The 12,627-nt window shown below is 34.6% G+C and overlaps 1 protein-coding gene across 1 annotated transcript in view; it reads left to right on the forward strand.

Annotated features, from left to right (window-relative positions):
- The window catches only part of LOC106100644 (tyrosine-protein kinase Btk29A), a 21,258-nt gene that overhangs the window by 5,968 nt on the left and 2,663 nt on the right, over positions 1–12,627 (forward strand). The window contains 10 exon segments of the mRNA XM_013279589.1: positions 2,662–2,793; positions 2,912–3,005; positions 5,329–5,517; positions 8,807–8,877; positions 9,352–9,429; positions 9,514–9,578; positions 10,770–10,835; positions 10,908–11,036; positions 11,533–11,723; positions 12,073–12,287. Coding sequence (XP_013135043.1) covers positions 2,662–2,793; positions 2,912–3,005; positions 5,329–5,517; positions 8,807–8,877; positions 9,352–9,429; positions 9,514–9,578; positions 10,770–10,835; positions 10,908–11,036; positions 11,533–11,723; positions 12,073–12,287 — 1,230 coding nt within the window.

Here is a 12,627-nt window from a genome sequence, read left to right on the forward strand (position 1 = left end):
AGAGCTGCTGAAGAAATGAGATTGGTTTCCCCGACTTGTTTCTGCGTCGTATCAATGTGTTAGAATCATGCTAAACTCACGTTTGGTTGCAAAATCCCAAAAATTCACTCTCACTAAAATGATTTAGTTTTTCCATAAAATTATCTTTAGAGACTGCATTTGTCAGTAACAAATTCTAAGTTCGTGACGACAACTTATGCTCTAGGATTTTTTTTCGGAGGATCCATGAAAATTATTGGACCGAAATACAAGAAAATCAATTTTGTTTTAAAAGTATGTATATGATGTACAATTCGAATCTCGGAACAAATTAAAGCAAGTCGTTCACAAAAAGTTCTGCGTTAAAATAAATACTCGAATGTCCGAAGGAGATATGTATTGTGTCATTTGTAACATAGGGGAAGAGGTGGAATGTATACGAAGGAGGTATGAGGTGGTTACACGAGCTCGGAGAATTTTCACATTCCGATTTTTGTTAGTGCCGCGTTGCAACGAACCCAATTAGCGCCAACTGTAGCGTGAAACGCTTTTGCATTGTCACTGTTTCCGAAAGTAACCTGTAATTTATCGCTGCGTTCATAAAAATAAATTTCAGCCTTTAATTTTTACGTGGGAACTTTTATATCTATCTTGAAAACGAATGTGACACGTTGCTTTTAGTCGAATGTATTGTTTGTAAAAACATATGGCGTGCTCATTTATTCAAAAATCATACTTGATTTTAACATTTTCGTTTTAACATCGCTTTTAGCTTTTTTTTCGACAACATGGTTTTCGAATCTCGAGCTTGAATTATTTTGAACAAGTTTTTGATTAGAGAACATGTTATCTTAGACATCATGTACTGAAATCTGCTTGTTTTCTGCTTTCATGCGTCTGAGAGCATTTTTTTAAAATAAAACTCTCTTTAAATTCTCACTATTATTTGACATACGTAATTCATTTGTTTAAAACTGCAATAAGATGTTGAGAATTATATGAGTAACGGATAGTAAAAAAAATGCGGTCATGTTGTAAAGCTCAGTAAAAAGTACCTCGTGAAACCTCGCGCCGTGAATGACTCATTCTCTACAGCTAATGAGTCGCTGTACTTACGGCAAAGCTTGGCATATTTTTAACGTGTTCTACTTATACAAGGGAAATCTTTTTTCAGATAATTTTTGTAAAAAATAACGTTCTAATTATTTTTAAAAAACTAACACAATGATTTTTTTTCAATAATAGCTTTTGCATAAGGGCCTTCCGAAAGGCATAAACGATGTAAAATAGATCTTGATTTCAGTGGACATTCTTAACATTCACTTTTTTACAAAATCTTAGCGCAAATCACAGAATCCACGTTTAACTTATGGTTTTAAAACCCCCATTTTAGGGGGAGATTATGTTTAAGGAATATGTTGCTAATTTTTCGACGGGTTTCGTAAGCCGTTCATAAAAATATCCACATTGTTTGTTACCTTTTCATTCTAGAAAAAGCAGATGTTTAAGTTCTAGTTTATATTTAAATTGTTACTTCCAAGAACTAAAGATATCAGTAATTGGTTAGCGAAGCGCCTAATATTACACTCCGGATGCCATAAAAATTGTTTTAAACGATAAAATACCTTTAACGACAAGGACAGCTGGTTGTGTTTATCCCAAGTTCAACACCTGACTTCAAAGAATTATTGATAGGTGCCAGTCTAAACAACAAACTTACATAGGTACATGCTTTTATTTGTTATTAGCCCTTGTAACTACGTTTGCGTGGAATTAAAAATATGTGTTACTCACTGATGACGTTTTTTAAATCTAATCAGTAGTTTTAGTTATTTCAATGCATACAAAAATACAAATCTTTCCTCTTTATAATATTAGTATAGATTAGATATTTTTTGTAATAATAAGGCTTTTATTTACATTTGTAACTAGGTTACTTTATAAATCGTGTTATACGAATTTATAATCGAAGTCTGTGGTAAGGATAATTTTGTTACGTCACTAGTCGTGCCAGTCGATAAGTTGTCGAAAGCAACGCTGGATCCCCCGGAGTATTTCCTTGCTCGTTGGCTCCCTGCCATGATACGGTGTACTGCACCTTGCTTAATTTATTTCATTTAACCCCAATACCTGCATTAAGAACCGTTTTACATTTTAGGTGAATTTCTTAGTTTTGGGCGCTTCAGTTATTTAGTGATGTTTTGAAATAGATTAATACTTCTAAATGATAAATTAGTCTTTTTATTAAATAAAGACAGAATAGATTTTCGAATACAAAATTGGATAATGTTGCATCAATCTGCCATAAGTACTTTTCAACGCATAGAAAATTTTAGATCCTCCGAAAGTCATATGTATTAACAAATAGTGCATAAACAAAATTCAAATAACAACAGATTATTGTGTTGAGGAATGCCGGTTTTTTTACTTAATATTTAACAAAACTTATTAGACGTTAATTATAACTATAGATAAGAATATAGTTAATTTCAGGCAGTAATTTTTAATATGATAGTTAAGCGTGATGTTAATATCATAGTTGTTTTCACTATGACAATGTAGGAGTTAAAATGGTGTACTCAAATATAGTAAACAAGTTGCATAAGCGATGTTATCCAGAGTTTTACATATGCTCGAGGTATGTGTCCGTGTTACAATAATAATTTATTCGTTTTTTTGTAGAGGCGGAAAGAACGCGGTCGCATTCCTACGGGTACCATTCATACCGTGGAGCTCGCTCAGTTGGGCGAAGTCAGCAAACAAATACCAGACGAGGAAGGCGACAAAAGCCCCTTGTATAGGTACCCCTTTCAGGTACGGTCAGACACATTGTTTTAATTTCTTCAACATGTAAAATAAATCGTAATTAAACACGTTAATAAGGATGTCTACAAGATTATACATTCATTTATATAGTTGTGGTTTTGTTCAGGTATCGTATACGGAGAACAACACAGATTACACTTTGTACCTTGTTGCCGGTGACCATAGTGAGAGATTGCGTTGGATTCACGCTATAAGAACTGGTAAGTATGTTTGATAATAATCAAAGAACGAATAGTATGTTAAGCTTTAACATCGCCAACCGAGTGAGTAGGTTAGCTGCTGTAAAATGAACCTAACTGCCAACATAATGAAGTAGTTAATTCTACAAGTAGCCTGTCTCCCAAAAAAATTGAACGCACTATAAGATTTTGTACCCGGGTATCATTAACTATGATTCTTCTTAAACTTAATTGAAGATACTATATAATAAACAAAATTGCTTCAAATTAATTATGCTCTTTTGAAAGCAAGCAATAAAATTATGATTAAAGAATTTTTGCTATAATCACAGTGCAGGCGTTTGCTTAGTTATATTACTGAGATTTAATTTACCTATGTTTATTTAGTATCCTTTTTTCATTTTAACATAACTTGATTTGAAATTATTTGTTTGTATATACCCTTGTGTTATTTATATTAAGTCACAAGCATTACAAATTAACGTGACTAATTAAGAAGCTTACTAATAGGAATCTTTGATTTGATTTATTTTCCTTTCTCTCTTGTCGAGAAGCAACGAAAGTTGGATGGGATGAGTCATCATTCGGAAGTTAATTTTGTACCGTTCCATCTCTAGTAACCCCGGTTAACTTTTTGTTCTTAATATTATTCATCCACTGCGTTAATCATGACTTAATTTAGTACATCTTATTTATAACAATTAATGTCAGTACTCAGAACAGTACTCAGTAACTATTTAATCTGAGTGGCGGGAGTTTTAAATATGAATTTCTAACAAGAACAGGAAAAAATGACGGTTAACCTAAAAAGTGTTTTTAAACGTACATTGTCCGTGCTGGTAGAAGTGTTTGTAGCACCTACAGCGTCCTCGAATGAAAGGATTCTGGCTAACAAAAAGATTAACATAGTATCGTGTCACACCTTTGTTACCGGCTTAGACTTTTTGTACGTTTTGTTACTCTGGCAAACGTTTCAATTTGAAATGAATTTACTCTTTTAGTACGAAGTATATAATTTCAATAGAAATAGTATGACTTTTATTTAATACAGTTAGTCAAGCACATTGCGAGGTTTGAAATGTAAAGCGAACGTAGCTACATGTATGTGTAGGGCTATACTAAACTATTTGTAGTTTTACCTTAAGGTACATCATACTAATATTATAAATGCGAAAGTTTAGATGGATGGATGGATGGATGGATGTTTGTTAGAGTTTGTAGTCAAAAGAGCTGAACGGATCTATGAAATTTGGTATGAATGTAGAGGATAGTTTGGAAGGACACATACGCTACTCACTTTTGTTTTTTTTTTAAATTCCACGCGAATGGAGTCGCGGGCGAAAGCTAGTTTCATATAAAAAGTGTATAAAATGTACCTTAAGGTAAAACTTTTTGCGTAGGAATCGTATCTCATGTACTTTATCTTTTGTGTGTTGAACAGAATATTTCAAATTTTTGTCCTCATTTAAAAGGATTCGACCTTCTCATTCAGATAGTAATCGCCTTCGGTAGTGCGTGACTCCACCCCACATTACTGTAAATCTGTTTAGGGTAAGGGCCTTCGTATGTTAGGGTAAAGAGCGGTTTAAATTTTACTCAAGTCTAAGTTGAAAAGGTTACGATAGTTTTTGCTTTTGACAAGAATGTATTCGACCTTTCCCTTTTTTTTGTTTTTTAACCCGTTATGATAACATTATTATGGCGTTAACATTTTAAATAATGTCTGTCGCTGTCGCATCGGAAACTTTTATAAAAACAATGCAATTAAAAACGTAGAATCCGCAGGTGAGAACAATGCATAGAAACTATTAAATATAAGAACCCATGAGAAAAACAGATGATAACTTGATAAACATAACAGCTGTCTTCTGTGAAATAATTATTATACTTTTAAAAGAAAAGACAAAGTAATTCTCCTTTAAAATAAAAACGTTAAAACGTCTTATAAGCGTATAGTACGTGACATTAGTACCAAAACATGACTAGCGGAAACGCTGAAGGTAAAATTTAATATGCAATGCAACCACTTGATTACTGACTAGTCGACAATCAATACAAATTATTTTCTGGGACTTCCTCTAGCAAGTAAACAACTGAATTCAGTTAGTTTTCAAAGTAAAGTTGGCTTTACACACAGCGAGGGTGTTTTTGAAAACTTTGCGAAAGCTTAGATGGATGAATATGTTAGAGGTTGCAGCCTAAACGGCGAACGGAGTTCTATAAATGTAGAGGATAGTATAAAAGAACACATAGGCTTTTGTTTTTTAATTCCACGCGAACGGAGTCGCGGGCGATAGTAAGTATATATTTGGGGAACAATATTTTAATAACATGTATGTTGTAGTTTGCGTGTCGAATTCCCGCCGCGCGCGCTACCACCCGGCGACGTGGTGCGCGCGCCGCTGGGGCTGCTGCCAGGACGAGCGCCGCGCGGCGCCCGGCTGCTCGCTCACCACCTTCTGGCCGCTGCCGGAGCCGCCTGAGCCGCCCGACACGCGACACGACCTCATTCTACCGATCAACGATACCACACGTAAGTATCGAATACTGTCTAATATCAAATTATGCAACTCTGTAACTGTTCAGTTTTAAGTGGTCACGCTCAGTATAGATTCAGAATGAGAAAATCTATCAAGGGTTTTCTTAGTAACCAATTAAAGATTGTAAGTGCGACAGTAAATCATGTAAACAATTATTGTAAAAGGGCTGTTCTACCGTATTCTTGAAAATTGACTGAATAATCAAACGTGTAAAATATGCAAGGAAATGTCGGACGTTTCTTGTTATACAATTCAAGATTCCGCTAAATACGAACCTAGTAATTAGTAAGTGTTGTAATAAATTTTGAAAGTATTTTGTATAAGTCAAAATCCAGGTTACATAACGTTACATTAAGGATTTGAATCCACTCATGAGAGTTAAAATCGGACTCCGGATCACTGTGCCTTAGAAGCTAGGCTTAAGTTTATCAAAATAATTCGTGTAGGTGTACTATGCGATCACCTTGACACGCTTAAGTCTTAATTTGTAAAACGATACACTACTTTTTTACATATGCATTCACTTGATTTTTTTTTTTCAAAATCAATTAAGGCCACGGCTTTCTTTACGTAGAATTGAATGGACTAATTACTTTTCTTATATCACTTACTATTTTAATTAAATGTTATGCCTTTTTATGCGTGTTACACATATAACTAAAGTCTAATTATTATTTATGACTTGTTTGTTCCTGTGTTAGACATTGTGGATTTTTAGAATGTAAGACGATCTACTCTTCGCCTAACAACCTCAAAAACTTTGCCGGAGAATAATTAATTACATATTTATGAGTGGCGCTTAACTCATGTTAAGTGGCGATTGCCGATGTTATGTCGGCCGTAAAAATTAATTGCCTCTGATAACATTATGTAATTACAAAAGTTTTAAAATTTAACTTCTATAGAAAAATATCTTTTGCGGATACGCAGTGGTTTAAATATTTTTTTTATAAATGAAAGTTTAGGCTTCGTCATTAAACCACAACAATTCTGTTAGTTCCTTATAAAAGTGAATTTGGGATCTCACTTTTATCATCTTAAAAGTAACAGTTGCAAATTAATAAATGTACTATTCGGTAACCGTGTCAATGTAGAGTTATCAATAATTTCGTCATAGGAAACTCGTCCCTATTGTTACTGTGTTAGGTCTCTGCTTAAAACATTGCAAGGCTCTATTCATGTCAGTCTGATGACGTATAACTTTCGTCTTCTTCGCTCTTTTGGTGTTTAGGGCTTGTAAAGTGAGATGTAAGATACGCCTGCGCGTAAGCATCGAACGGTGAATGTAGGCCGCGTGCGACCATCTTTAATACCCTCGCTGTTTCGTCTCTCAATATGTAAAGGCGCGTTCTCTATGTTTAATACGTTCGGATTCTGATATACAACTTAAAGTTGTACACAGCGCCTTATCCTTGAATTTATTTTAATTGATGTAGACAAACGACGCTAATTTAGCGATAAATTCTCACCTGCATAACAAGTATATAAATTAGTGATTAATATTTACGTACATGTCCCATTTAAACATTCTGCACTAAATGGAAGAAAAAGTTGATGTTGATGAGGTTTTGTGAATAGGAATGAACAAAAATGATTAAAAAGACTGCGGTAATATTTTAAAGAACAAAAGTTGTAGTCTCCTGAAAAAAAAAACTACTTTATGGAACTTAAGCAATACAGTATTAAATTAATGTACTTGATCGATTTGACACAAATAAGGGGTGTTGTAAAATGAAGTTAGTGCAGGCATTATGTAGCGCGCCTTACTCGTACTGCAACGGTACATTGACACGTCGCGAGGCGCTCGACAGTCGGCAGTCGACGGTGCGGCGCCGCGACGGACGTCCGTTCCTAACCACACATGTTGCAGACCAAAGTCGACGACACCATGGTCACCAAGAAGAAGTCCAAGATACCTTGCCTCTCGCTATCCTCCTTCCTGCCCGCGTTAGAGGGTAATACTTCAGCTAATTTGGCTGACCTTTTTTTAGGCAATGGCCTCGTCGACACCGGTTGCGTTCACTCGCTGCACTCACTTTCTTGTCTCTCGATCAGGTGTACGCAATGCAATCGGTTTGTGTAAAGTGATACGGTGTTTGTGTTTAAAAATTGTTCTTTTCGGTGAATTGCGACATATTTGCAGTGATATCCTGTTTCTGTCGTTCAGTGTTTGTGATTGCAATGATGTTCTTGCAGTGTGAGATATTCCTGATTTGTTTATGTTGTTGTTATTGTACTTTTGTTAATTTTGTATCGGTTACTTTTTAATTCTATTTTATATTTCGACTTTATTAACTGTTTACTATGTCTATGCTGTAATGCAAAAATTGCAAACTTTTGCCATTGCGAATAAAAATACAACTTGCTGAAGATTTAGTTATGTTTACTATTTTTTTAAACTAAAAACAAGAATCCTTGCTCTACAACATTTGCACATGCATAAAGTGAAAGAATAATATAAAATTCGAGACACAGTTGCCTTTAAAGGACCTTATCATTACACAACTTAGTTAAATACATTTTTGCCAACAGCACGCTGTTGCAAGGATAACCTCTTCTTAACTTGATTACTTACGTATTATTTTGTCTTTTATATTATTACCTTATTCAATACGCCACTTGTTTAAATATATTTACAATGTTATTTCTTGATAATATAGCAAAGTTAATTATGACAGGTTCAAACAGGACCTAGAAATGTATTAAAAATTGTTAATAAATATACAAGATGTTAAAAAATGATTCAAAGTAATATCCTACTTACCTTTTTATTGCATACATTTAAAAGATTTAAGTGTAATCGTAATCGTAAACATCGACATGTTAGTATTGATAAAAACCAGCTGAGAAAAATAACCTAAATTCTTAGATGTTACAGGGATTCCCCGCAATAAACAAAAACGTTGCCTTCGTAAACAGATAAACATTAATAATAATTAAAGTATTGCTTTATGTAAATATTGTATTTAAAGTTAAACAATTATGCAGCTCGTGTCCATAGTCTCTTTAAAAATATAAATGAGATATAGCTCAAAATTTCTTTCCAGTATAGTATTTCAGATATATCTTGTCCAAGAAATAAGTCTAGTATTTTAAAGTCTTCCTCATTTTACATGATTCTACAACCGTTTTATACATTATTTGACATATTACATAACACATTCACATTTGACCGTGGATTACAATTGATGAACAATTAAAAAAGGGAATAATAATTTTTGACAGTGGATTCCCACGTTAAGAATATATTAGTTCTGTATTTTTAAATTGATTTTTTTTCAGCGGTGACTGCGGCAGTCACGATGCCCGGGGGAGGCGCGCCCCCGCCCGGCACGCCTTCTTCCAAACCAAAGGTGAGCTACAAAATTAAAATAAAACTTTATTCAATTTTCCTATAGTGAATAAATGAAAGAGACACTTCACTGTGGATTTGTATTTTAATCATGTCGACAACCAATTAAAACTCTAGTATCTGTGGTTTTCTATACTATTATAATAAAGCGTAAATACACACTTCTTTGTTGCCTAAGATATCAGCAATGATAGCATATTTTTGAATAATTCTTTTTGTAATAAAAAGCCCTACACTTACGTCACGCTTTAGGCTATATATTTTTAAGCTACCAAACTTAGTGGGTAAATGAATTGGAAAAAAGCCTTAATGTTCTAAAGGGACCATTAAAAACAAGCTGCCAACATCAAGGAAGCTATCTTGCCATGGTTGTCATCTGTACATTTGCAATTGAGAATAAAAATGCCATACGGGAACAGCTAGTTTGCTATAACATTGATTTAAAATCAACAACTAATAATGTATTTGGTTTCAGGAGAAACAGAAGACCAAAGTAGTGGTGGCGTTATATCCGTTTAAAGCCATCGAAGCCGGCGACCTTTCACTGGAGAAGGTAATGTCCAATAGGAGCATTATTACTTTCGCAACGGATTAGTAAGTTTTATTGCAATTGGTACTGAAGGCCGTCTCGTTGTAGGGCGCCGAGTACGAGGTGGTCGATGACTCTCAGGAGCATTGGTGGAAAGTTAAAGACGAACATGGGTTAGTACAATCATTTTAAAATGTTTATTTTTGTATTACACAAATTATTACAAAATATATTTGTATGCAAATTTGATGATGAAGTTTAGAACACTTGAAATTTCTTTATAGCGAACTAGCTTTCGCCCGCGACTCCGTCCGCATGGATTAAAAAAAAACAAAAGTGAGTAGCATATGTGTTCTTCCAGACTATGCTCTACATCTATGCCAAATTTCATCGAAATTCGTTGAGCCCTTTAGGCTACAAACTCAAACAAACATCCATCCATCCATCTATCTAAACTTTCGCATTTAAAATATTAGTATGAGTATGATAAGTATGATTTAATATGACAAAGATTTAAATAACCGCACATACAAAACAATATGGCTCGCAGGGCGTATCGGAAGTCGCTCTTCCGCTTGCTATGTCGTTATATTAAAGGGTTCTTCAGACATTGAATAACAACTGCCTTCGTGTGTTTTATTTATTGTGTCAATTTTTTATCCAAATCTAACTTTAAAAATAAACTTTTATCCTAAAAGGAATTAAAAATCTATGATTATTATAGCAATGACATAATTATCATAGACATTAAATTAAATGTGTTCTTAATCGGGTAATGTAATTTATAATTTCAAACGCCCATTTTGTCTCGCAAACTATTTACATAAGTTTTTGGGTGTTATGCAGGCGAGGAATTAATGGATAGTCGGTAATTAATTTACGATGATCTCATAAACAAACTGGGATTCTGTTTCTATGTAGATTTATGTTACTGAAAAGATATCAACTTTCATTAAAAACAATTCGCCAAATATAGACTAAATATTAAATTTGAAGTCTTCTAAAAAAAGTTATTCTTGAGTTTCTTTAAGTTTGGTCAAATATTGACAATTGAAACAACAACAACAACAGAACAACAGAAACTATTGTCAATATTTGACCAAACTTAAAGAAACTCTACAGTTTCTTCCAAATTAGAATAAAACCACAAAACTCCACGCTTGCCCAATCTGCTGTGGGAGACCCATAAACAAGAAATAGAATAGAAAGAAACTCAAGAGTACAAACTTATTTTAGAAGACATCAGATTTGGACATCGGAGGCATTTTTAATTTGTGGAACGTTTTCATTATGCAAATATAGTTTATAATTTTTTCCCTCTTTACCATTAAAACTGGTTTTTAGTAATTTTTGTTTGATTACAGGTCGGTAGGTTACATTCCTAGTAATTACGTCAAAGAGAAAGAAACGATAGGGTTACAGAAATATGAGTAAGTATGAATTTTCTTTATTTTAGTGTTCAAGGTAATTGGTGGATATTTATTGAAATAAATGTTTTGCAGATGGTACGTGGGAGAGATGTCTCGGCAACACGCGGAGTCGTTGCTGAAGCAGGAGGACAAGGAGGGATGTTTCGTTGTACGAAACTCCTCGACAAAAGGAATGTACACACTCTCGCTATATACCAAAGTGTGAGTATTATTAATATTTAATTTGCTTGAGATTTAATATGATGTTGAAATTGTACTAAAATGTGTAATCAAATTCTATTGAAAAATTTAATTTATATACTTCACTGGCTCACATTATGATTGTCTATAGTACTCACTGATAACGTAGCATTTTAATGGTAAAAGAATTTTTAAAATCGGCCCAGTAGTTTTTGAGTTATTTCAATATATACAAAAAAATCTTTCCTCTTTATAATATTAGTGTAAATATGTATTAACAAGACTGTGTAATTAATACAGCGTTTTATACAGGAAATATTGTTGAGATTGGTCTGTTATTCGTCATTTTAATAGAACTCAACTACAAGTAATGCCTTCATTTTAGTTACTTATCTAATTTATTACAAAAAGTTAAATAGTACGGAAATATGTATGTATAATGACTGTAATGTAGTTATGCCAATACTATTTCATGTTGTTTTTGCACTTGAATAATATTTGTACGTGTTGTGTGCAGTATCCACCCGCAGACGAAGCACTACCACATAAAGCAGAAGGAGAGCGGCGAGTACTACCTGTCGGACAAGCACTGCTGCGCCAGCATCCCCGACCTCATCAACTACCACAAGCACAACAGCGGCGGCCTCTGCTCGCGCCTCAAGGCCACACCCTGCGACCGCCCGCCCGCCACCGCCGGCCTCTCGCACGGTACACTACTTTCTTTAATATAAGTAGGCAAACGAGCAAACGGTCACCTGATTCCACCAAAATGGAAAGCGACCGTTGCCCATAGACATCCGCAATTGCAGATGCGTTGCCTACCCTTAATCGACGGAGGACACGCACATAAAGAGGACATTTCCCCTTCCTATGCGTCTCCACCTTCAAATCCATCTTTTTCTTATATGAAAAAGGATGTAAGGAAAAAAAGACTGATGTATAAATGCATTATCATGCATTTAAGGGTTAAATGGATCTGTTGCTTATTAACAATAATGGCAGGACAGACAGTTGACTAGTTGTAGTAGTTGTAACGTTTGTGTGTGTGTTTGTGCAGACAAGTGGGAGATCGACCCCAACGAGCTGGTGCTGCACGAGGAGCTGGGCGCGGGGCAGTTCGGCGTGGTGCGGCGCGGCAAGCTGTTCGGCACGCGCGACGCCGCCGTCAAGATGATGAAGGAGGGCACCATGTCCGAGGACGACTTCATCGAGGAGGCCAAAGTTATGACGTCAGTGGCTCTTTGATCCTTAGTGTTCTTAAACTTTCTCTTAGTGTATAACTGTGCGGTCTTTTGAGATTAATATGAAAAAAATCTCCTGCAATTCAAGTAAATTAACACTAAAAGAAAATAAACACAAGTTATGTACAGTCGGCTCCATATATATGTATACATAACAGATAATACAATACCTATACTACTATACATTTACGAAACTTTGGAAACTTATATAAGGCAGTTTTGTATTATACACTTATTCGGCAATGTTATGTATTCTTAATCAGAAGCGTAAGAATGGACACGCGCATAGATGTTTTTTACACTTTTACAAACAAAAAGCTCGGTAAATGTATACATACTTATTCAGCTGTAATTATGTGCAGTTTTTTTTT

Source organism: Papilio polytes, unplaced genomic scaffold, assembly GCF_000836215.1.
Source record: "Papilio polytes unplaced genomic scaffold, Ppol_1.0 DF824047.1, whole genome shotgun sequence".
Taxonomy (NCBI): Eukaryota; Metazoa; Arthropoda; class Insecta; order Lepidoptera; family Papilionidae; genus Papilio; species Papilio polytes.